At 35.8% G+C, this 22,865-nt stretch overlaps 5 protein-coding genes across 6 annotated transcripts; all 5 read left to right on the top strand.

Annotated features, from left to right (window-relative positions):
- On the top strand, positions 899-3,044 carry LOC109327787 (SNF1-related protein kinase regulatory subunit gamma-1-like). The gene is made up of 6 exons (XM_019560941.1): positions 899-1,231; positions 1,335-1,463; positions 1,685-1,843; positions 2,158-2,240; positions 2,352-2,543; positions 2,635-3,044. The coding sequence occupies exons 1-6, from the start codon at positions 902-904 to the stop codon at positions 3,005-3,007; spliced, it is 1,266 nt and encodes a 421-aa protein (XP_019416486.1). The 5' UTR covers positions 899-901; the 3' UTR covers positions 3,008-3,044.
- Positions 3,797-8,660, top strand: LOC109327776 (probable LRR receptor-like serine/threonine-protein kinase At2g16250). The gene is made up of 4 exons (XM_019560926.1): positions 3,797-5,999; positions 6,377-6,505; positions 6,919-6,941; positions 7,715-8,660. Exons 1-4 carry the CDS (start codon positions 4,051-4,053, stop codon positions 8,338-8,340), a joined length of 2,727 nt encoding a protein of 908 aa, XP_019416471.1. The 5' UTR covers positions 3,797-4,050; the 3' UTR covers positions 8,341-8,660.
- Positions 9,103-12,870, top strand: LOC109327786 (probable receptor-like serine/threonine-protein kinase At4g34500). Its single transcript, XM_019560940.1, has 7 exons — positions 9,103-9,702; positions 10,588-10,692; positions 10,829-10,951; positions 11,178-11,348; positions 11,436-11,565; positions 11,660-11,869; positions 12,554-12,870. The coding sequence occupies exons 1-7, from the start codon at positions 9,245-9,247 to the stop codon at positions 12,653-12,655; spliced, it is 1,299 nt and encodes a 432-aa protein (XP_019416485.1). The 5' UTR covers positions 9,103-9,244; the 3' UTR covers positions 12,656-12,870.
- LOC109327784 (cyclase-associated protein 1-like) lies at positions 15,018-18,967 on the top strand. The gene is made up of 10 exons (XM_019560937.1): positions 15,018-15,339; positions 16,099-16,267; positions 16,342-16,406; positions 16,861-17,161; positions 17,237-17,384; positions 17,472-17,581; positions 17,683-17,738; positions 17,839-17,895; positions 18,104-18,247; positions 18,737-18,967. The coding sequence occupies exons 1-10, from the start codon at positions 15,058-15,060 to the stop codon at positions 18,821-18,823; spliced, it is 1,419 nt and encodes a 472-aa protein (XP_019416482.1). The 5' UTR covers positions 15,018-15,057; the 3' UTR covers positions 18,824-18,967.
- LOC109327785 (glucan endo-1,3-beta-glucosidase 7) lies at positions 19,696-22,627 on the top strand. 2 transcript variants are annotated; one of them, XM_019560939.1, is made up of 5 exons: positions 19,696-19,804; positions 19,895-20,559; positions 21,077-21,403; positions 21,799-22,087; positions 22,344-22,627. In XM_019560939.1, exons 1-5 carry the CDS (start codon positions 19,741-19,743, stop codon positions 22,379-22,381), a joined length of 1,383 nt encoding a protein of 460 aa, XP_019416484.1. In that variant the 5' UTR covers positions 19,696-19,740; the 3' UTR covers positions 22,382-22,627. The 2 variants fall into 2 exon arrangements, with proteins under 2 accessions (XP_019416484.1, XP_019416483.1); XM_019560938.1 differs by having other exon boundaries at positions 21,793-22,087.

The following is a 22,865-nucleotide window of genomic DNA, read 5'->3' as shown; positions in this document are numbered from 1 at the left end:
TTCACCATATGACTAATTTTTTCAGCTTAGTTGCTTTATGAGATTAATAGATTGGATTTGGTATTGGCAAAATGCAAGTCACTCCGTTCATTCACAATCTCACATATTTATTCCTTTCCACCTAACCTTACCAACTCATTCATCCAACTTTAATTACTCTTGCTTGCATAAGCTTCTTTTCATCAATGATTTTCCTTCTTACCTTAGGTGGCTAACTACATTTATTTTTACCCGATTCACATTTAGTAGATCAGTATTCACTAATGATAATTCTAGTAGTAGTTGCAGCTTGTTCAAATATAACATTGGCCATAGTTTTATTTAAAGAGGATGCTAGAAAAATATTATGAATATGAATTTGGATACACAAATATTGAAGTGACTACTATACATTTAATATACTTAAAGGTAAACATAAGATGAATATATTATTGTTTTGGTGTGTCTAACTTATTTGATGTGTCCCATTTACTTTTCTTTAATACATTAAATGCAATTTAGATGATGTAGCTTGATGTCAGATTTGTTAGGTGGCACATACATAATATTGATTCATGACCTGGAGCTCTTTAAGGAACTTTATAAACTTATTTAATAAATAAATATTAAATAGATTAGGAAGAGAAATTGTTGGAAATGCTAATGTTAACAACGAATATCCAACAAAATTGGATGATAATATTTTACATTGGTGATCTTCATCAAGATAATATGCTTAAAGAGGTTTGAAGGGATAATAAGGTTCGTGGTAAATGGCAATGTGAACGCCAAGAGAGTGACACGTTGCCTTTGTAAACGAGTCTGAAGCCTGAGTTGGCGGCGAGTGAGAGAAAAATGTGGACAAAATAATGAGTAAGGTAAACTAAACTAAATGCAGAATTGAGAATGAGTAACTAAGATAATGCAATCTATGCAAACAGATGGTGGGTTAGCAGAATTAGAGAAGAATGACAACAAAAATGATAATGAAATTGATTCTGCTTATGCCCTCCAACAATACCTTGATCACATACCCATTAGTTCAATACCAGCCATTCAAAGTTCACAAGTTTTGGAATTAAAAGCTGGAGATTCTCTAAGGGATGCAATACATATGTTATACCAAAAGGACATATTTAGTGCAGCCATATTGGATGTCTCACACTCTAATACAACCCCACCCACCATGACTTTCACAACTAGCTATATTGCTATCATTGATTTTTCAACCATGGTTCTTTGGTGTCTTCAGGTATTATTTTTTAACTTTTATTCTTACCAAACCCTACCCATATCCATGCACCCATACCCATTGCATGGAATCTCATTAACCATGTTAATGTTTTATTTCTTAGGAGTATGAAAAGATCTTGGAGAATTCAATGGAAAACAGTCCCAATGATGGTGTACCCAAAGTTAAGGATATAGAGAGCCATGGCTTTTTCTCAATCCTAGACCGGTTTCCTCAAATTGGCCAAACCAAGGTTACTTTTTTGTCGTTACTTCCCTTGGTCGATTATGGACTTGCATGCTTAAAACATTTACTTAGTCTTTAGTCTTTACCATGCCATAAATCATTGTCTGTGTCGTGTATCCATGTCCATATGATGGAACCAATTTTCACGCTGAGGTATTGTAATGAACTGAAATACTGTCAAAGTGAACAAATTTATAAATTTGTGTTCTACTTCAATCTTACTACTAGGTTGGTGACTTGGCTAAATCATTCCTCTGGGAACCATTTTTTCCCGTACGCTTGGATGACACTATTTTGCATGCACTGCTTCTTCTTTCTAAACATCGCCTGTGTCTTTTGCCGGTCACACAGCAACCAGGTCCCGGACTCGTTGGTTTTGTTACACAGGTATTTGCAAACTCAATCACATTCACAGGTTTATAAATTATAAGTATGGAACTAAATTAAGGGAATGAATCAAGTCATAAAGAAATGGCTTAGGTACCATACATATCTTCAAAATTGTAAGTACAGTATGGTTAATTGGAAAATGGTTGAGCTAATTTCAGCATTTAGTTATTAGTTACTAGTTGGGTTACCTCTATCACACAATACTTTGTCATTAAATACAATTTCAGTTTTATGAGTTCTACGTTTATGTTTTCCAACACAAGTTAGTTTTCTTAGGATGAGTAATATTAATATATTTGCAATTGTGCTAGAATGCTGTGGTTCAATTTCTTCTTCAATCAAGCGGGCTAGAGTGGTTTGATAGTGTAGCAGATAAGAATTTGTCATATCTGAGGTATCCAAATCTCACATTCTTTACATACATATATTCGCTTCCTATTTGTTTAATTGAATTGGACACCATGCTATATGTTTGTATTTGATCCCTTTCTTATCTTTTCCATAGTTTTGAAAACCGAAAACATCCCAGTTGTGTATCTCGGGGCCAAAGTGTTGCAGATGCTTTAAAGGTTCTCTGGCAGAACCAAACTTGTGCAGTTGCAGTTTTAGATGAACAAACTAAGAAGCTGATTGGTAATGTGAGAAACAGTGATGTCTATCATCTTGTGAACAATGATAACCTCCTTAGGAACAGAATGTAAGTTCAGAAACTTGTTCTCTCACTCTCTCTCTCTCTGCCTCCATCAGTATGAATATGGAGAATGATGCATGTGTTTATGCAATAACAGGATCTTAACTGTCGAAGAATTCATTCATACAGAGATTGACAATATAGGAAGTGAAGATGAGCATGGGGGTTTTGTAGCAGCAAGAAGTCTGAGCCTGAAAAGCAGGTTCATACCAAAAATGGACTCACCAGTTACTAATAAGGAAAATGATACATTGAAGCAAATAATGGAGCATATGACACAGACTAATAGCAGTTTCAGCTTTCTGATGAATGATAATGAACAAGTTACAGGTTTGGTGACATTGAGAGATATAATTGTGCAGTTTGCACCCCCATGTCTGGATTCTAGCATTGATGGAGGTGGCTTTTTTCAATTTGCATTGGAGCAGAGTGGATGTCATGTCAAAAATGGAACTATTATTCGTAATTAACCATTCATATATACACTTAAGAAAATATTAATGGGCAATATTTGCATTATCCATTATCAGCACATGATGAACACAAAAGCATAACACATACTAGTCTACATAACTCCGGATTAGGTGGATTATTATTTATTATTTATTATTATGCAGTTGGCACGTTCAAACATTTTAATAATTAAAATTAACACTAGTCTACATAAACCATATTAATAATTAAAATTATGAAAGAACTCTAATCATGCTCGCCTCAACTAACATGCGTCCCACCAACTACCATAACAATAACTTGTAACTTGTAACTTCATAATCATACTTCAATCATTCAAATCTCTTACTTAGATTGAATATTCCATGCCCAAAAGGGGTTTACTAATATGTGCCTAATTACCCATGTTAAAGATATATAAGATAATAAATGTTCATATTCCAAATAAAAAATGTAAACTTATTTTTGAAGTATCCTTAAAACATGTGATAGATGATAGTGAAAGAGAAAGACAGTGATAGTGAAAGACAGTGATAGTGGGCTTAGCTGGAGTGGCGGGATTAACGGTGGTCAAACCCACCCGACAACCACAACCAAACCTCTTCCGGCAACTCACTCCATTTCCCTTCCTTCCCTTTTTATTATTCCTCTTTCACTATTTACTATTTACTATTCACTCACTCACTCACTCACACTTCATATTTCATTACCATTTCCCTCTCTCACTCTTCTTCCCTCAACTCAACAACAATAACCATTATTCCCAATAGGAACAACAACAACACCACCACCTTCTGATTCAGGTAACACCTTTCCCCCCTTTAGTAACTATTATCATTACAATCATACTTTATTGCAAACCACCCTCATTTATATGCATTTTAACCTCACCAACCATATTTCGGACATGTTTGTAATTACAGTAATGTCCCAATAGGGATGTGGATGCAATGTTTTAAACCAGTAGAGTCATAAGTGTAATTGGGTATCCTTAAATTTGAGATCAAGATGGCCATGTTTGGATCTTTTGGTCAGCGCTGATAACAACAACTTAAACGACATGTTAAATCCAACAAGTGTAGTGTCGTTTTGGTTCTTGTTGTTTCTGTCACTGTTTCACCTCACACTGGAGCAAATTGAGCCACTGAGTTCACCCACTGACCGTGAAGCACTTCTCCAGCTAAGGGGTTCTCTTGGTCTCAGGGGCAAAGAATGGCCAATAAAACCAGACCCTTGTTTAATCTGGGTTGGTATCACATGCCGCAATGGTAACGTTGTTGGGATCAATATCTCAGGGTTCAGAAGAACTAGACTTGGTAGGAGAAACCCTCAATTTGCAGTTGATGCTCTGTCCAATTTCACTTCCTTGCAGTCATTCAATGCTTCAAATTTTATGCTCCCAGGTCCTATTCCTGATTGGTTTGGACTTCGGCTACCATTGCTTCGTGTGCTCGATCTCCGTTCTTGCTCTATTATTGATGCTATTCCTTCTAGCCTAGGGAATTTGACCAACCTAACAACTTTGTTTCTTTCTCATAACAAGCTTACTGGGACAGTTCCAGATAGTATTGGTCAACTCTCAGCCCTTTCGGTCCTTGATCTTTCGCGGAATTCGCTTACTGGCTCCATACCAACATCTTTGGCCTTTCTTCCTAATCTGTCATCCCTTGACATGTCTTCCAATTTTTTGTCTGGGCCGATTCCGCCCGGCATTGGGGGACTTTCCAAGTTACAATACTTAAACCTTTCGAGCAACGGCCTAACTTCTTTACCGTCGCAAATAGGGGGTCTTGGTAACTTGGTTGACCTTGATCTTAGTGACAATTCTTTCACTGGTGGAGTAGTGCCTTCAGATTTGAAAGGGTTGAGAAACTTGCAGAGAATGATGCTTGCGAATAGCATGCTTGGTGGACCACTGCCTAGGAACTTGTTTGGTATTTCATTGCACTTGCAGTCCGTAGTGCTGAGACAAAACAATTTTACTGGTTCTTTGCCTGTTGAGTTGTGGTCGCTGCCAAGGTTGACTTTCCTTGACGTATCTGCCAATAAATTCGGTGGTTTGATTCCCAAGTCTAGCTCTGCAGCTAATGGTACTACTGCGGTGCTTAATATTTCTCATAATGTGTTTTATGGAAACCTCACTCATGTACTCGGAAGGTTCAGGTTTGTGGATCTGTCAAACAATTATTTTGAGGGACGTGTTCTAAATTTCACATATAATGCATCTCTAGCTAGCAACTGTCTTCAAAATGTGACAAATCAGAGGACTACAGTGGATTGTGCATCATTTTATGCTGTGAGGGGCCTCACTTTTGATAATTTTGGACACCCAAATTCGACAAAGCCCAGTGCAGCTGAAGGGCCTGGGAAGAGCAATAAAACTAAGATTATATTGGCAGCAGTTTTAGGTGGACTGGGTTTAATTGCATTTTTGGTGTTATTGGTGGTTCTTCTGCTTCTATGTGCTCGTAAGCGGGGTGATCCAAATCATAGGGGAAATGGTGTGGGCCCTGCTCCTGCTGGAGGCAGTCCTTCGCATCCTACAGGTGAATCAGTTGACTTTTCAAATGTAGGAGACTCATTTACATATCTTCAGTTGCTCCAAGCTGCAGGAGATTTCAATGATGGAAATCTTATCAAACATGGCCACTCTGGGGATTTATTCAATGGTGTTTTGGAAAGTGGAATTCCTGTTGTCATCAAAAGGACCGACACACGTTCAACTAAAAAGGATACTTACCTATTGGAATTGGAATTTTTCAACAAGGTTTCTCATCAAAGATTTGTTCCCCTATTGGGCCATTGTTTAGAAAATGAGAATGAGAAGTTCCTTGTTTATAAACATATGCCAAATGGGGACTTGTCCAATTCCTTATACTTCAAAAATAATACACCTGGAGATGGTACTTTGCAGTCATTAGACTGGATAACTAGGTTGAAAATTGCTATTGGAGCAGCAGAAGCCCTATCATATCTGCATCACGAATGTATTCCGCCCTATGTTCACAGGTATTTTCAGATTTCCTCGTTTCTTGTTTTTTTGTATTTCCCCCTTCTTGTTTCCTTATCTTTTAGGTGATTAAGTATAATGGTTAGTGGTTACTGTCTTACTGTTTGTTTCCATACCTTTTTGGTGATCAAGTATAAGTTCCCCCCTATGATTGGGTTTTGTCATTTCTATTGTGGCCACTGGCCACACACTTTTTATATATTGGAGCTGAGAGAGATAGCTAGGTTGGGAACAAGGTCAACTTGTGAGAGTATTCCTTCTGGTTGATTGAGCCCTCTCAACCCATCAAGAAATGAATAAATTACAAGCTTACATATGCAAAGTTTAAGCTAACTGTTGTGCTAGTTTTCACAAGCATATTTTCTAATTATTTTAGGGATGTTCAAGCAAGTAGTATACTTCTAGATGATAAATATGAAGTTCGGTTAGGCAGTCTAAGTGAAGTCTGCGCTCAAGAAGGTGATTCTCATCAAAGTAGAAGACTCGGGTTTATGCGGTTACCACAGTAAGTACACCACTAGCAATTTTATTTACTGAATAGTGAATATGATGAAAACTATGTCCAATATGCTGTTCATTAGGCATTGACAGTATTATGTTTCCTTTGAGTTAATCCTTTCATTTATTTATCTTTAAATGCTTATGCTTTGAACTTACCTACCAGGCTACTACTACTTTGATTTTTTTAGTAATGGGTATCACTCATTTGGCTTTCACATAAAATTAGGTAATTGACGTTTTGGTCTTTTTTTATAACCAGGAAACTTTTTCCCGAGTTCTTTCTCTCATTTTTTTGCCATAACTTCGTTAACAGTTTTTTATAAGATTTAGTTTTATATTCAATATTGCAAATGCATATTATTGTATTTGTTATATAAAAGGTTTAACTAATTTCTCATCCCCCCTTTTAATATGCAGGTCCTATGATCCAAGCTCATCTGGTAAGTAGAACTCAAGTTTAGTTTTAGACATGTATCTGTAGTCAGTTCTTTGGCTTGATTGTGTTTCTATATAGTTACACTGTCCTTCTTACAAATATCGTGTGATTGTGTGAGGAACTATTTATGAGAGCACATAACTGTGTGCCCCAGAAATTGTCACATATCAGTTGATAATTGTATATAATTTTGTTTTTTGTGGATTATCACTGAGGTATAATTGCATGTCCTGGAGTAGAAATGGGAACATTTTCCAGTCTGCCAAAAAAAAACTAGGCTTTTAGCCAATGCATTTTCAGAGAGACTTTTGAAAGTCATTCTTATTATCGAGAATTAGATGGTATTCTTGTTTCTGAAATAGTAGTAAAATGGTGAAAGAGGGTGATTGTGCATGTATCAAATTCATGCTAGCTTGAGAAGTTTTGCACTTTTACTGGTCCAGATACACACATAAGAAGCTCATCTAGTAGAAGTTATGGTGGTCTGTGCTTGTCTCTTACTAGTGCAAGTGTGCAACTTCAGTTATTTTTTTGAATAGTTTGTATTAGGAAATTGATATGGTGATTTATTTTTACATGCTTGTGGTATTCCTCTCCCCTTCTTTCCTGACTTTGAGATGTGTGTAGGCTGAAAGGTTTTGCTCTTTTTACTTTCTTAGTCAACATTTAGTTTTAAACTTCTAATGATTTGTTACTCTGTATTTCTAAATCTGTTTGTGTTAAATTGTTTGTCCCTGACTAATATTTTGACACAAATTTGGTTTACTGTGAAAACAGGTCCATCAACATCAGTTTGTGCCTATGATGTCTATTGCTTTGGGAAAGTGTTACTTGAGCTAGTGACCGGTAAGCTGGGAATTAGTGCGTCCAGTGATGGTGAAGTAAAGGAATGGCTGGACCAAGTTCTACCTAACATTACTATGTATGACAAGGATCTCGTGACAAAAATTGTCGATCCATCTCTGTTTCTTGATGAGGATTTCTTGGAAGAAGTGTGGGCCATAGCCATTGTTGCCAGGTCCTGTCTTAATCCCAAACCTGCAAAAAGACCCCCAATGCGATATGTTCTCAAGGCTTTGGAAAGCCCTTTCAAAGTTGTCAGGGAAGAAAGCTCGAGTTCCGCACGGCTTAGAGCAACCTCTTCCAGAGGCTCTTGGAATGCTGCTTTGTTTAGTAGTTGGCGTCAGAGTTCATCAGATGCCACAACAGTAATTCCACAAACCTCTGGTGCATCAAAAGGAGAAGGAACAAGTAGTTTAAAGCTTTCAGGACCTGGCTCACAGTCACAGGGTAGTTTCCACAATGGTGCTGGCGACATTTCATTGTCTCGTAGACGTTATTCGAAGGAGTTATTCTCGGTGCGGTCTGGCTTACATGATGTAGAGAGGGTGGATCAGGAATAGAGGTTTACTGTCTAAAATTTGTTTGGGTAATTATATTGGTCCTTTTGTCATTGTTCTTTACTGTAATACCCTGGTGCTCTTATTGGTTTGAGCATGCCTTGGGTATTTGGAATTGGAAAAGTGCACATTGTACATTTCAGCATACAAAGTGGCTCTCAAGTTATGATGATAGGTGTGGATACTATACTTCTTTGACTATGCTTGTTTTGAATTGCAACAAGCTCCAATTTTTTTCCAATTGTAATTGATTTTTTCCTTACCCCTTTGTCTTTAGTCCTCTAATGGAATGTAAATTTAATGGTTCAGATTTGTTCATTCAGGAGTGAAAAAGAAACACGTTATACCGATTATTTGGCCTTGAATAAAATTGTTGGGTTTGTAACTGTATTGGGAATGCACAATAATGTATGCAGATTATTTAATTTAATAAATAAATGTAAGTCCTTTGTTTGAGCTATATAACTCTATTGGGAAGCAGGAGCATGTATATCTCACGTGCTTCAACCATCAACCCGCTCCCTCATTAATAAACTTCAACTGCATCAACACTACTACCTCTCTCTCTTGTTCAAATTTTATTTTCATATAATGTATTATTCCCATTCAAAGTTACTTGGTGGTTGAGAGTGTAACAAATGGTTTGGTGGTTTGAGATATATATTATAGACCCAACAAATGGAAGTGATTAGGTTCCAACTTCCAAGGCCATTCGTAACTTTTACTTTTCGTAACAACGTATTTTTTGTGAGTGGCATTGGAGTAAATACAGTGAATGAAATTGTGAGCTTGTCTCTTTTCGCTTTTTGTATCCGTTGATGAAACTCCACAATCCACATCTTCAATTCCAAATACTCTCTTCTTTTCTTCCTTTATTCCATTCCATTCCATCCATAATACAGTTATAATGCCTGCGTCAGCCAACTTCTCCGGTGGTGCTCTGCTACCGGAGCTCACTCACCGAACACACATTCTAGGTCTCAAACTCTACGTCATCGTACTCTTTTTCCTCCTAATCCTGCTAACTACGCTTCTTATATTCTTCATCTGCATCACAAAACGCAGAACGCCACTTAAACACAGCTCCGGCACAATCCCTCTCGTCTCCAAAGATATCATCCAGGTCAAAACGCATCGTATCACTGTTCATGACATTAATAATCCAAAGAGCGAAGAAGAGAAAGAGAAGGTGGTCTCAGCAAACATAGGGTGGGGAAGGTGGTATAGTCTGAAGGAGCTTGAAGAAGCGACACGTGGATTTCAAGAAGGGAATGTGATCGGAGAAGGAGGGTATGGGATTGTGTATAAAGGAATTTTGCACGACGGTTCTGTCGTCGCTGTCAAGAATCTTCTCAACAACAACAAGTACCTTAAACCTATAACTCTTTTTATTCCTTTTCTTACTATGTTTATTTCTTTTCTTTTTTGTTTTCACTTGCCTCTGCATTTCGTTTCTCAGCTAATCGTTTTTATGAAACTGTTTTCCCCCTGTATTCAACATTCAACTGTCTATGAAAATGAATTGAATAAGGAAATGTGCATTTTGGTGATCTAGACTCCAGCTTCAACAATCAATAGTTGTTAGGAGTTCAAGTTTTATTTCGGGGTATTAGGAAAAGTAAACTCTCACTTTCATTTTTTTCTTTTCTACTTTGTTTTTTTAATTTTGTGCTGGCCTGGGAAATTTAATGTTACTTTTCTCTTTACTTTTTCTTTTAGTTTATTTATTGTATAGTTCATGATTGCTGAATCTCAACCTTTTCTTTACAAGGCATATTATCTTAATGGCGATGAAACTTTAGTCTACATAATCTAAAAGCATTGCATGTGTTTCAGTCTTGTCACTGGTGGCTTTGAGTTAGGTAGGCCAACCAGAGAACTACTGATGATAATAACATGAATAACTAATTTGTATCCCAAACAAAAAAAGGAAGCATGCAAATGCAGGCAGAGATGAGAAAAGGGTATCCAATAAATCAAATAATTTCTTAGTATTGAAAATTGAACACGTTTTTGGCCAAACATTTGAATTTTCCATAACAAATTAAAAAGCGCTATAAGAATTCCAGATAAGAAGGAAATGAGCAAAGATTTTTTTTATTAATTCAACTCTGCTTTCCAATTCTACATTTCTTTATATGGTTATCTTTCCTGAAATAATGCAACATCTTCAATTTATCATTTCTTCCTCATCCCCTGGCATAGCCTATTGAAAATTCACGTTTGCTTTTTTGTTGTTTTTGTAACTAGGGGGCAAGCAGAGAAAGAGTTTAAGGGGGAGGTTGAAGCCATTGGAAAAGTGAGGCATAAGCATTTGGTGGGACTAGTTGGATATTGTGCAGAAGGTGCTCAAAGGTAAATATTCTGTTTACAATTTACATAACTATTACCCTTTTGATTTAAGGTGCATAAGATGGCCTATAAAAAACGGTGTGTCAGATGATGAAATTTCCTCTAAATTTTGTCTCTGGCATTGTTACTGATCATTCAGGATGCTTGTTTATGAATACATTGACAATGGAACTTTGGAGCAGTGGCTTCATGGTGATGTAGGGTCTGTTAGCCCCTTGACTTGGGATATAAGAATGAAGGTTGCTGTTGGGATTGCAAAAGGGTATGTTTGTTGAGTTTCCTGTCTCATTTAGTTGAACAGATATCTTAAAATATCACCCAAGTTACCTTTAAATAATATTATAATTATACTTCTTGTCAAATGAGATGTTGACTAATTTTGATAATACTGAAGTAATTTTGGTTATCATGCTCCATCATTATGAATTTTATGTTACCTTAAATATTTTTTCCTGAAGTAAAATTGACATGTCTATATTATGAAACAGGCTAGCTTACTTGCATGAAGGCTTAGAACCCAAAGTTGTCCACCGAGATGTAAAATCCAGTAACATTCTTTTGGACAAAAAGTGGAATGCTAAAGTATCTGACTTTGGACTGGCCAAACTCTTAGGGTCTGAGAAAAGTTATGTGACAACGCGTGTAATGGGGACATTTGGGTTAGTTCTTTCCCAGCCTTTAAAGGTATTTTATAATTTGGTGAATGATGTTTATCTATATTATATGTTACCATAAATTTTCTGCAGATATGTTTCACCCGAGTATGCAAGCACGGGTATGCTTAATGAGGGCAGTGATGTATATAGTTTTGGCATTCTACTTATGGAGCTAATCACAGGAAGAAGCCCCATCGATTACTCTAGACCACCTGCAGAGGTAATTTCAGGATTTCTCCAAGTTTTCTTTATTGCATTCATTGAAACTCCATTGAGTCTTACTCTTACGTTCCTTTCTGTTTGATGTGCTTCAGATGAACTTGGTTGATTGGTTTAAGGGAATGGTAGCAAGTCGTTGTGGTGATGAGCTAGTTGATCCTTTAATTGAGATTAAACCCTCTCCAAGATCTTTGAAGCGAGCTTTACTGGTTTGTCTACGCTGTATAGATTTGGATGTCATTAAACGACCAAAGATGGGTCAGATTGTTCATATGCTTGAGGCAGATGATTTCCCCTTTCGTTCTGTAAGTCTCATGCTAGCCACCCTGTCTTATAGAACTGCAAGGTATATGTTGACAATGAATCGAACAAATCAAAATTAGTTCAAAACTTGATTTCTCAATCAACTCAACAAACTTGTTTCATAAACCGAAAGATTAACTTAAACAGAAAATTTAACTCAATAAATAATATAGCCGACCTCAAGCATAATATTATTTGATTCTTACTGCCTGATATAAAAGACATCTAAGATATCTAGGTTACTTATGCTGATTCCACACCCCAGATAAGAATTAAAGGTGGAAAATATTACATAAATGGGAAGCACCTAAGGTGGGTGCACTTGACTATCTAGACGATTTATTTGTGGTAGATTATGATAATTACCTCATAATGTAATTTCTATTTTCCTATTTTATCCTTTTTTTTTTAATTTCTACCCAAACCATATAATTTTCTCCCCTTAAATTGGGTATTTGTAATAAAAACAAATTTTAAGTCCACCTTGTGTGCTCCATGTTTATCTAAGAATTTCAAAGAGGAATACATGTTTGTAGTTAGTAGATAAAGTATCTATATTTGCTCAAATACGCAGTTGTTGCCGAGGGTTGAGATGCACCACATATTTAGTACCATGCTTAGTAAATTCTAGTATTAGAACTTCAATCCGACTTTCATAAATGTGTATCTGTTTTTTTGTCAAATAGGAACATCGTACTAGAGAGACAGATCATGATTCATCTCGCACAACTGTTTCCATTAAAGTTCCATATCCAACCGGGCATGTAGAACTATCAAGCTGGAGATGATTGTCTGTTGTACCTCTTCATGGTATTGAGTGTAGTTACCTTCCTTTACTTCATGGTATTGAGTGTAGTTACCTTCCTTTAGATTTTAACACGTTTTTGGTGTATTGCTCTATATCTTGTGAAGGGACAAGCCTTGTAAATATGTTATTCTCACAAGTCACAATATATTAACAATAGATTAATATTGATATTTCTACAACATTGCAGATAATTATTCAGGGAACTTGTTATTTTGAGCTCATATTTGATTGAGGGTTAGGAGTACAATACCCGTTTCAAAATTTTCAGCCTCCACTTCAAATGCCCTCTGCTGGAGCTGAAACTCTAGCTAGTTAGCCCTTATATGCTTAACATCACAAGACTTGAAAAATGTATTAAAAATACTCTTTACCAAAAAAACTCATGTTTCCTTTGCTCTGGATTCTATGCTGAAATAATTGTCATAAAATAAATAAGGATTTCAATATATGAATAATTGACTAATGATATCCAAACATTAATAAATAAGTAAAGTAAGTTAGCAACCAATAAATAAACCCCTGCAAACAAGTCCATCCTTCTCATCCAATTATATAATCCTACAAACAAGACGTGTTAAGTTGTCAACAGACTCAAGGTGAAGAAACTAACTTCTTTAATAAGGTCATTTGTTTCCATATCTGCCCATAACATAATTTCATTCCTCGCTTCATTGGCCTTTAAAATTATAATTAATGGCTTCTCTCTTTAAACCTAAAGATAGAGGATAAGCGTTTTAATTGCTTATCAGAGACGTTTTAACTAATCTCATTTATTTATAGTCCTCAGAAAGAAAATAAAATTCACATATCCTCGGTCGGTCATGTTTCATACCAATGATAACAAATCAAAAAAAGAAAAAATGTATATGTTATTTATTTTTTTAATTAACATAACATATTTTCATTGTTACGGTATATACTTTAGGATATATTTTAAGACATCAGATCTTTGTTCAACCCAAAAACACTATCCCTATTTTAAGTGTTATCATGTTTATACTATTATTGAGTAAATACATACTATTTCTTAAACTGATATGAAACATATATTCTAATATCATTATTATATCTTAAAAATTGGAACTTATTATTTGATTTATTTGTAGAGTAAGAGACTCCAATATTTACACTCCCTTTTCTTTATAGTATATAATTTGAATAGAGAGAAAATGAAGAAGTGGTAGGAGAAGATAAATATGAAAGAAATTACATTTTTTATAACATTTCCATAATTTTAATTGAATTAAACAAAAATAACATCTTCTTTAGATACTTATCACAATATAGAGTGTCTAGTTAGTTTAGTAATTCCACCAGTATAATGAATTTAACAAAAATAACTCCTACTTTATATATTTGTCACAGACATAGAGTGTTTAGTTTTATAATTTGAACATTCATTTCTTTTCTTATTAAGAGAATAGTTAAATAACTAATCTCCATTTTAATAAAACTATTTGACAAATTTTATTTAATTTCAAATTTTAAAATGTTCAAAGTTTATATAATATAATATATATATATTTTGCACAATTTTTTATTAATCAAGAATAGCCTCTCCTCTTATAAATAAATGCTAGTTAATTTATGGATGTGTGACAGATCATCTCCCTTAATTGTTAATTTAAAGGATTAAATATAATCTTTAGGCTTATAGAATATATTGCTCCAAGAATAATATGGATTGAAATAGTGAGTTAGATTTCTCTCAATTAATGGAGAGGCAAGTTAGGAAGAAATACACTAAAAACTTAATAGATAATGATATTTATGACCTTTATTTTTCATTGAAATTACAACTTTAACCTTAAAAATACACTCCAAAATGTAACTTGCCTCTCCATTTAATGGAGAGGAGTCTTACTCTGAAATAGTATATGTAATGATATTTTAGGTATTGCTCTAATATGAAATGATTAAAATTCCAAAAAATATAAAATTAAGATTGGAAATCTATATATTAAAATTTTCAAAATTTAGTTGATTTTATATCATAAATTATCATTATGCAATTGACATTATTTATGTTTGAATATCAGTCAATTATAATTAAACATAAATAATTAATCTTTCATTAATATAAATTTTTTCAGTGTTCTTCTTGATTTTAGTTTGAAAACACAATTAGTATTTTTATAGTAATCCATAATGGCTTTGAGTGAAACATTTATACGTTGCATTAAATTTGGCACCCCAAATGGGATACATGAACCACAAGATAGGATGAAGAAGTGACACGTGTCCAATATGTTCTCTATCTTGTATGTATTTCATTTCATTTCATCACATTATTATTATTACAGAAGAGTGTGTGTGCTGTGTGCTGTGTGCTGTGTGCTGTGTGCATGCGAGAGAGATAGAAGAACGGTTGTGTCCTGAGTCATGGAACAGAAATTGATCGACAGGTTCGAATCGGCGGTGAAGCGCTTGGAGGCACTATCCACCGGTTTCCGCGGTGGTGCTTCCCCTGGAGATGGTGGTGACATGGCTGATGCGTTGTCGGATCCTTCGATTGTTGCATTCGGGGATCTGATCGATCAGTATGTAGGTAGGGTTGTCATTGCTGCGGAGAAGATTGGAGGACACGTATTTGATGTTACGAATATCGTGCGTGAAGCTTTTTCTGTTCAGAAACAGCTTTTGATTCTGCTGAACCAATCTCAGGTTATCTCTGATCTGAATATTGAATCAGTTGATTTTGGACTGGAATTAAGCATTTAAATTCAACGTGCTTAATTCGATCTATGTGAAGGCACTATTGTATTTCTAATGATAATGTTATGATTGGTGACTCCATGCTAGATGGTAGATAATTTGGTGATCAATAGAATATGGATCTTGTTTTGTTCCTGCTTGGGTAGTATATTGGCAAGTGAATTGAATATGATGACAATCAGTTATACTTATCAGATTCAAATCTCTGATTGTTCATTTTTTAATTGGCAATATGATCATTGAATTATGTGTATTTGCTTTGTTGTCTGAGCCATTGTTCTTTTCGGCAAAATAATGAGGTTGCATGGTTTTGTCCGGTTATTGGATGTGTCCTTCCTTGTTGAAGTAGGGTTATGGGAAGTAATCTTGTTAGTTATTGAAAGAAATCAAAATAGAGTAATGTGGCATAAGCTTTGGCACAGTTGAGGCTGCCATCTTTATAGAGGCAAACTGTTTCTTCTTTCATGGTTGTGTGATTTCCCTGCTAATTTTTTTTCTGCAAATGGGTAATGAATGAACAATGTTGTCAACTAGGATTCCAATACAAAAATTAGAAGTTGGTTTATTACTCAAAGAGAAGCTGAATTTAGTTGGATGTAAGGAAACTAGTGATTGTTACCCGTGCAGGATTGATGTTCTGTCTTCTGTGTTGTACATGTCCTGGTGTTTATGAATGCTGTCTTAATTTGTTGCATCTTCATTGTGCAGAAACCTGACCTTGCTGGATTGGCTGGGTTTCTAAAACCATTGAATGAGGTGATCACCAAAGCTACTGTAATGACAGAGGGGAGGAGATATGATTTTTTTAATCACTTGAAGGCTGCTGCTGACAGTCTCGCAGCTCTAGCTTGGATTGCCTTTACAGGGAAGGATTGTGGTAAGTGATAACTGATTCTTTTCTATTATGACATCTTACCTTTTAGTGACTTTTTTTTCTTATGTTGTTTCAAGGTATGAGTATGCCCATAGCACATGTTGAAGAAAGTTGGCAAATGGCTGAGTTTTACAGTAACAAGGTATTCTTGATGCATGACAGAAACTGTTGATTTCTATAAGACGACTTTCATGAACTACTGGTCCTCTCTTTTATACTGAAGAGGAAAGGATGAAATGGGGGTTTCCTTGACTTTTTGAGCAATCAGCATTATATCTGCGCATTGAAAAATCTTGCATATTTACTTCAGTATTATATATCTATCTGCTTCCTTAGTTACGTCAGGGCAATGGTTGGAAAGGAAATGACTGTTGATCAAAATGCTTAATTTAAATATGCCTAGGCTCAGTGTTTGTGATTTTAAATGTTTGATTTCCAACATACTCTTTGTGAACATTTTAGGTGCAGAATGATTTTAGTCGATTTTGCATTATCCTTCTAGAGTTTTCCCTGAAAATTACTCTCTTGTTTTGAGTTTTGACTGCTATTAGCTGAGTAAAGAATATTGATATTGCATTTTCAACTGCAATAATCAGGTGCTTGTAGAGTATAGAAACAAGGACCCAAATCATGTTGAGTGGGCCAAAGCTCTGAAAGAGTTGTATGTGCCTGGTTTGAGAGATTATGTGAAGAGTTTTTATCCTTTAGGTCCTGTGTGGAGTCCAACAGGAAAAAATAGTGCTTCATCAAAAGCTACTGCTCTCCCTGCTACACCTGCTGCTCCTCCTCCACCCACTTCTCTCTTTAGTTCTGAATCAACTAAAGCTTCATCCTCTAAACCGAAAGAGGGGATGTCAGCTGTTTTTCAAGAACTCAGCACCGGGAATGTCACTGCAGGTACCTGCTCATGCCTACTCTTACTTTCCTGATTGAATGATAAGATCATATATGAAATAGAAATGTTTCTACTAGGTTTGAGAAAGGTTACGGCTGATATGAAGACAAAAAATCGCTCAGATAGAACTGGAGTTGTTGGCACTATTGAAAAAGAAAGTCATGCAGGTTCACATGCATTTTCCAAAACAGGATCTCCGAAGTTAGAACTTCAAATGGGGCGCAAGTAGGTCTATACATGTGATATGATGTGTCAATTTGTGATATGATGTGTCAATCTGTCAACATTCTTAATTATTCTATGCCATGTTAGGTGGGTTGTTGAGAATCAAATTGGGCAAAAAGACTTGATCGTTGAAGATTGCGATGCAAGGCAGTCTGTATATGTTTATGGATGCAAAAATTCGGTTTTGCAGATTCAAGGTAGTCAAAATTATTTTACAAGTTCCTTTAATGTTTGGCATATTAGATTTTGTTCTGTTGCTGTACAACTTATCTCTTGATGAAATTGTTATAATTTGCAGGGAAGGTCAACAACATAACCATTGACAAGTGCACAAAGATGGGAGTTGTATTTAAGGTTAGTATTATACGTGGGAGATAGAAATTTTAATATTTTGAATTGTTGTAGCAATTCATACTACGGAAACTTATAATTTTTCTTTTTGTTTAAAATGTAGGATGTCGTTGCAGCTTTTGAGATCGTAAACTGTAATGGAGTTGAGGTGCAGTGTCAGGTACCCTACTTCCTTTTCCTCCTTAACAACAACCTTCATTAATGTTGGTATGTCAGGTTAAACATGATTTTAGTAGGTCTAAATTCTAATATTATGATTGTTGTGATGATCCTACATGACTGCTATTTATATAAAAGATGAGATGCAGAGCATAAGGGTAAATTAAATGTAGTTTTAATTGTAATCATGCTTGCTTCCACTAATATAGGGTTCGGCTCCAACAATTTCGGTGGACAACACTTCTGGCTGCCAGCTTTATCTCAGCAATGATTCGTTAGAAGCATCCATATCTACAGCCAAGTCAAGTGAGATCAACGTGCTGGTACCTGGTGCTGGGCCTGATGATGATTGGGTATATTTTCATATTTCTTTTCTAGTGTTTCTGACACTGCAAAATTTGGTTTGACTATGGAGCATGAGTTTGGTTGGTATTATATCTACACGGGACAAATAGTTAACCAGATCCATTATTTAAAATTTGGAGCCTTTAACATTCTTTTGTCACTCATGGATGTAAGTAAGTAAAGGTGTGATAGCTTTTTGGAATGCTTAATTTAGGTGAGGTGTAGCAATTGATTTAAATCAACCGTCACATGCTCGGTGGTGAAACTAGAATGGGCCATTAATCTTTTTTTTGGGGGTGCAAAAGTGGACCATTAATCTCTTATGCTGCATAGAATTCATTAGCAATGCTTGCTTTTTTCTATATAAATTTGAAACTACAAAGTGCTTACTAGCTTCCTTAATGTTAACTGGATTCATCCATGTTGGAAATTATTAGCGAACTATGGAAGTCAAGAAATACATGCTTTCAAAATGTAATCATATTCTTTGATTTCAGGTAGAGCATTCATTGCCACAACAATATATTCATGTGTTCAAGGATGGTCATTTTGAAACAACTTCTGCTTCCCATTCCGGAGGTTAAGTTGATTGGCGATTTGACGTTCCTATTTATTATTAGATCTTCTTATTCATTGGATTGCTGTGGGAGTGGCTTCAATTTCTTGTTTGTTTAATTCATTTACAAATACAATAGTATATTTGTATTATACATGTTCATGGTTGGCTGTCTTTTTGTGATTTTCCACTGGCTTATTGAATCGCCTATTAAAGCAGCAACCGTATGGTTTGGTTATGTTGACGTTGGAAGCATAATATTGAATTTTTGGTAGTATTAACCTATGGGTGTCGGGTGTTGGATTGTAGTTATTATATATGCTTTTTTCAATGACGACAATGGGAAGGAAAATTGTTGCTTTGGAGTCCATGCAATGAATTCTAATGATGGCTAGCCTTTGCCGACCAAAACTTACTTTTCAACCATTCCTATTCCATCCTACATTAATTAACAAATTTATTACAACAAGTATTTCTAATTTGACAGAAATAGTATATTTGAATGATTTCACTTATATTTCATCGAGATAAAGGGCCAATCTTCATTATTTTTGTGAAATGACAGGCAAAGTAGAAGGGATTTTGATTTTAATCCCTTAAATAAAAAACAGTTAATGTGAATCAATTGACGTGACTGATGAGTATATTTTTGGCACATATGATATAAGTATCGATATACTATAACTGTATTGGAGAGAATCATGTAGAGAATGATTTATGGCATAAGAATGGAGCATTGGTAAGTTTTGGTGTATATGATATAACGTAAAATGGAGGAAGGTCCCAATTCAAGAAAGACAGCTTCTTCTATACGTCTATAATACTGTTTGCCACTTGCCTTGGAATATGACAATAATATATATTATTATTATTACTTGGACCCATCCACCTCAACTTAGTTAGTTCTTCTACATTACACTCATTTCTACTCTCTCAACAACATACATGGCTCCTACACCTTCATTCCTCTTCTTCCTTTCGCTATTCGCCATCACTCTCACCTTTTCTGGTTACTCCTATCACTCTTCTTTTATTATTACCTTTCCATCACTATTTAATTATTTATTCTTATCCTTTTTATCTTCATTTCTTATTGCAGACTCCCAATCCTTCATCGGAGTCAACTACGGCCAACTCGCCGACAACCTTCCACCACCCGACGCCACTGCCAACCTCCTCAAGTCAACCATTGTCGGAAAAGTCCGTCTCTATGGCGCCGATCCCGCAATCATTAAATCCCTAGCCAACTCCGGCATCGGATTAGTCATCGGCGCTTCCAACTCCGACATACCTAGTCTAGCTTCCGATCCAAACTCAGCAACTCAGTGGCTCAACTCGAATGTATTACCTTACTACCCAGCCACCAACATCACTCTCATCACAATCGGCAATGAAGTTTTAACCTCCAACGACCAAAGCCTATTCTCTCAGCTCGTTCCAGCAATTAGAAATGTCCAAAATGCCCTCACTGCGGTCTCGTTGGGTCAGAAGATAAAGGTTTCAACGGTTCATTCTATGGCAGTGTTGAGCCGGTCGGAACCACCTTCGTCCGGTTCATTAAACCCGGCGCTTGGAGATACAATGAAACAGTTGCTTTCGTTTCTGAGTGATAATAAATCTCCGTTTACGATTAACCCGTACCCGATATTTGCTTACCAGAGTGATCCAAGGCCTGAAACGCTGGCGTTTTGTCTTTTCCACCCAAATGCGGGTCGGGTCGACAACGGTAACGGAAAACTTTACACTAACATGTTCGATGCCCAGGTCAGTTACGTTTTTTAACTTTTTTCTATTTTTTAATTGAATAGATAATCGAATATGATGATGTTATAAAGTCGTAGGAGATACGTCATTATTCACTCATATAATTATTTAAATGTTGCACGTGGTTATACAGTTAAAGAGTAACATGTTTTATATATATATTTAATTAGTACTACAACAACTCATAGAGTCAGAGTTTTTATTATTTTCAATTAAGATTTGATTAGGATTCTGCATTGACCCAGATGATGCATAAATTAGTGGAGTAATAATGATGCCTTATGGCTTTACTCACAACCAAGTCCTTCCAAAATTTGAATGATTGATTAATTGTTGAGTACGGTGTCAGTGAATAATAATAGTAAGAAAAGTTTCCAATGCAGCGTGTGGATATAATTCCTCTAATCTCCCAACACTTAACCCTTATGTTTATCTCATATACAGTAATGTGCTAGTTTACCCAAACTCTATTCTACAATGGCATTATATTCTAATACTCTAAATTCATGTTGAGTAGGTTGATGCTGTGTATTCTGCTCTCAGTGCTATGGGCTTCCAGGACATTGAGATTGTGGTTGCTGAGACGGGATGGCCCTCTCGTGGGGACACCAATGAAGTAGGACCTAGTGTTGAAAATGCTAAGGCCTATAATACAAACCTCATTACTCATCTTAGATCATTGGTTGGGACACCTTTGATGCCTGCCAAATCTGTAGATACTTATATTTTTGCGCTCTATGATGAAGACTTGAAGCCTGGCCCAGCTTCTGAGCGCGCCTTCGGCCTCTTCAAAACTGATCTTAGCATGTCATATGATGTTGGCTTGGCAAAGTCTAGCCAACAGGTATGGAAATTCTTGTCCTAAAAGTTATTTTTGTGAATACATACATTTTTTGTCCCTCAAATTTTGCCCATGTGCCAAGTTCATCTCCTGCCTTTCTTAGGCTTTCGTCCTCAATGTTTTTCGGTTATGCAATGCTGGTGCCTTGTCCAATTTCGGTAATAAGCGGCTAATGGCTAGCACAGCCCAGAACACTACCTTTTGTTAGGTTTTTGACCCAAAAAAATTGGCTGAGAGATTGACATTGCATAACCAAAAAGTTTGACAACTTAAACCACCCAAAAACAATAGGGGACAAACTTCCCAAGTGACTAGTAGCTGACAGTTGAAAAATGCATTTAAGTTTTTCTTTTTTGGAGTAATTTTAAGTAACGTGTAACCTCATTTTTTAGCCACAGGCTCCATCAACTAGTCCAACAACTCCAGTTACTCCTGCACCTAGTACCGCAGTTCAATGGTGTGTTCCCAAAGTCGGAGTCTCTGATGCTCAGTTGCAGGCAAATATGGACTATGCCTGTAGCCAAGGCATAGACTGCAGCCCAATTCAAGCAGGAGGTGCTTGTTTTGAGCCTAACATAGTAGCATCCCATGCTGCCTTTGCCATGAATCTATACTACCAAAAGTTTGGCAAAAATCCATGGAACTGTGATTTCTCTCAATCAGCAACACTGACATCCCAAAATCCAAGTATGTTTTCTTGACAGTTTTCCCCCATTTGAAATCTTTATTTTAGTGGCCGATTGTTGGTACAAATTACTAGTATGAAAATAAAATTCCATTACTAACCATTGGGCTGAAGATTATTGGAAATTGTAGTAGATAAGGCTTTGATAATTCGAATTTTCTAACCAGTGACATGAATGAAGGATGTTGCAACTTATAGATTCCTGTCAAACATGTACTTTGGTCTTTTGTAAAACTCAGATTTTCGTCCTCTTTGTAGGTTACAATGCTTGCGTATACCCTGGTGGGAGTACCTGAAAATCAGAGAGTGGTTCAGCTGGATGGGAGTTAATCAATTTTGTGGATACAAGTGTATTAGAATTTAGAATGAAATGAATGAATAAGGGTCTATCATTTGCCCTGTTTTTATTTATAGCAGCCATTGCTTTAATTGCAATTTGTAAAGGCATGCCAATTATGGTTGTGTATAACACTATAACACCTACTCTTTCTTGTTTTAGTTGTAATAATCTGTAAAAGCATGCCAATTCTGGGGGTTGTGTATAACAACTACTTTTTATGCTTCCCTTCTCTCATTCCTTTATCATTTTTTAATACAACAATATTGCCTCCTTAAGCAATCAAGACAAGACACTCCATAGTGATTTTAATTTGGAAATTTTGATCATGAAATTTACAAACCCAGATTATTATATTAATAAGGAAATTTTTGGAATCTAAATTTCCATTTAATCAGTTCATACGTAATGAATTTCCATTTATATATACTGAGTCAAATAAC

This window comes from Lupinus angustifolius, chromosome LG15 (genome assembly GCF_001865875.1).
Source record: "Lupinus angustifolius cultivar Tanjil chromosome LG15, LupAngTanjil_v1.0, whole genome shotgun sequence".
NCBI classification, from domain to species: domain Eukaryota; kingdom Viridiplantae; phylum Streptophyta; class Magnoliopsida; order Fabales; family Fabaceae; genus Lupinus; species Lupinus angustifolius.
Note: the sequence above shows the minus strand (reverse complement) of the source record. Positions and strands in the feature narration are given on the sequence as shown.

Coding starts and splice junctions, on each gene's coding strand:
- LOC109327787 (XM_019560941.1), top strand. CDS start 902: ATGCAATCTATGCAAACAGATGGTGGGTTAGCAGAATTAGAGAAGAAT. Junction 1,232..1,334: donor TGGTTCTTTGGTGTCTTCAG/GTATTATTTTTT, acceptor TTTATTTCTTAG/GAGTATGAAAAGATCTTGGA. Junction 1,844..2,157: donor TCGTTGGTTTTGTTACACAG/GTATTTGCAAAC, acceptor CAATTGTGCTAG/AATGCTGTGGTTCAATTTCT.
- LOC109327776 (XM_019560926.1), top strand. CDS start 4,051: ATGTTAAATCCAACAAGTGTAGTGTCGTTTTGGTTCTTGTTGTTTCTG. Junction 6,506..6,918: donor GGGTTTATGCGGTTACCACA/GTAAGTACACCA, acceptor TTTAATATGCAG/GTCCTATGATCCAAGCTCAT. Junction 6,942..7,714: donor CTATGATCCAAGCTCATCTG/GTAAGTAGAACT, acceptor CTGTGAAAACAG/GTCCATCAACATCAGTTTGT.
- LOC109327786 (XM_019560940.1), top strand. CDS start 9,245: ATGCCTGCGTCAGCCAACTTCTCCGGTGGTGCTCTGCTACCGGAGCTC. Junction 10,693..10,828: donor TGTGCAGAAGGTGCTCAAAG/GTAAATATTCTG, acceptor CTGATCATTCAG/GATGCTTGTTTATGAATACA. Junction 10,952..11,177: donor GCTGTTGGGATTGCAAAAGG/GTATGTTTGTTG, acceptor ATTATGAAACAG/GCTAGCTTACTTGCATGAAG.
- LOC109327784 (XM_019560937.1), top strand. CDS start 15,058: ATGGAACAGAAATTGATCGACAGGTTCGAATCGGCGGTGAAGCGCTTG. Junction 16,407..16,860: donor CTGAGTTTTACAGTAACAAG/GTATTCTTGATG, acceptor TGCAATAATCAG/GTGCTTGTAGAGTATAGAAA. Junction 17,162..17,236: donor CACCGGGAATGTCACTGCAG/GTACCTGCTCAT, acceptor TGTTTCTACTAG/GTTTGAGAAAGGTTACGGCT.
- LOC109327785 (XM_019560938.1), top strand. CDS start 19,741: ATGGCTCCTACACCTTCATTCCTCTTCTTCCTTTCGCTATTCGCCATC. Junction 19,805..19,894: donor CATCACTCTCACCTTTTCTG/GTTACTCCTATC, acceptor TTCTTATTGCAG/ACTCCCAATCCTTCATCGGA. Junction 22,088..22,343: donor ACTGACATCCCAAAATCCAA/GTATGTTTTCTT, acceptor TCCTCTTTGTAG/GTTACAATGCTTGCGTATAC.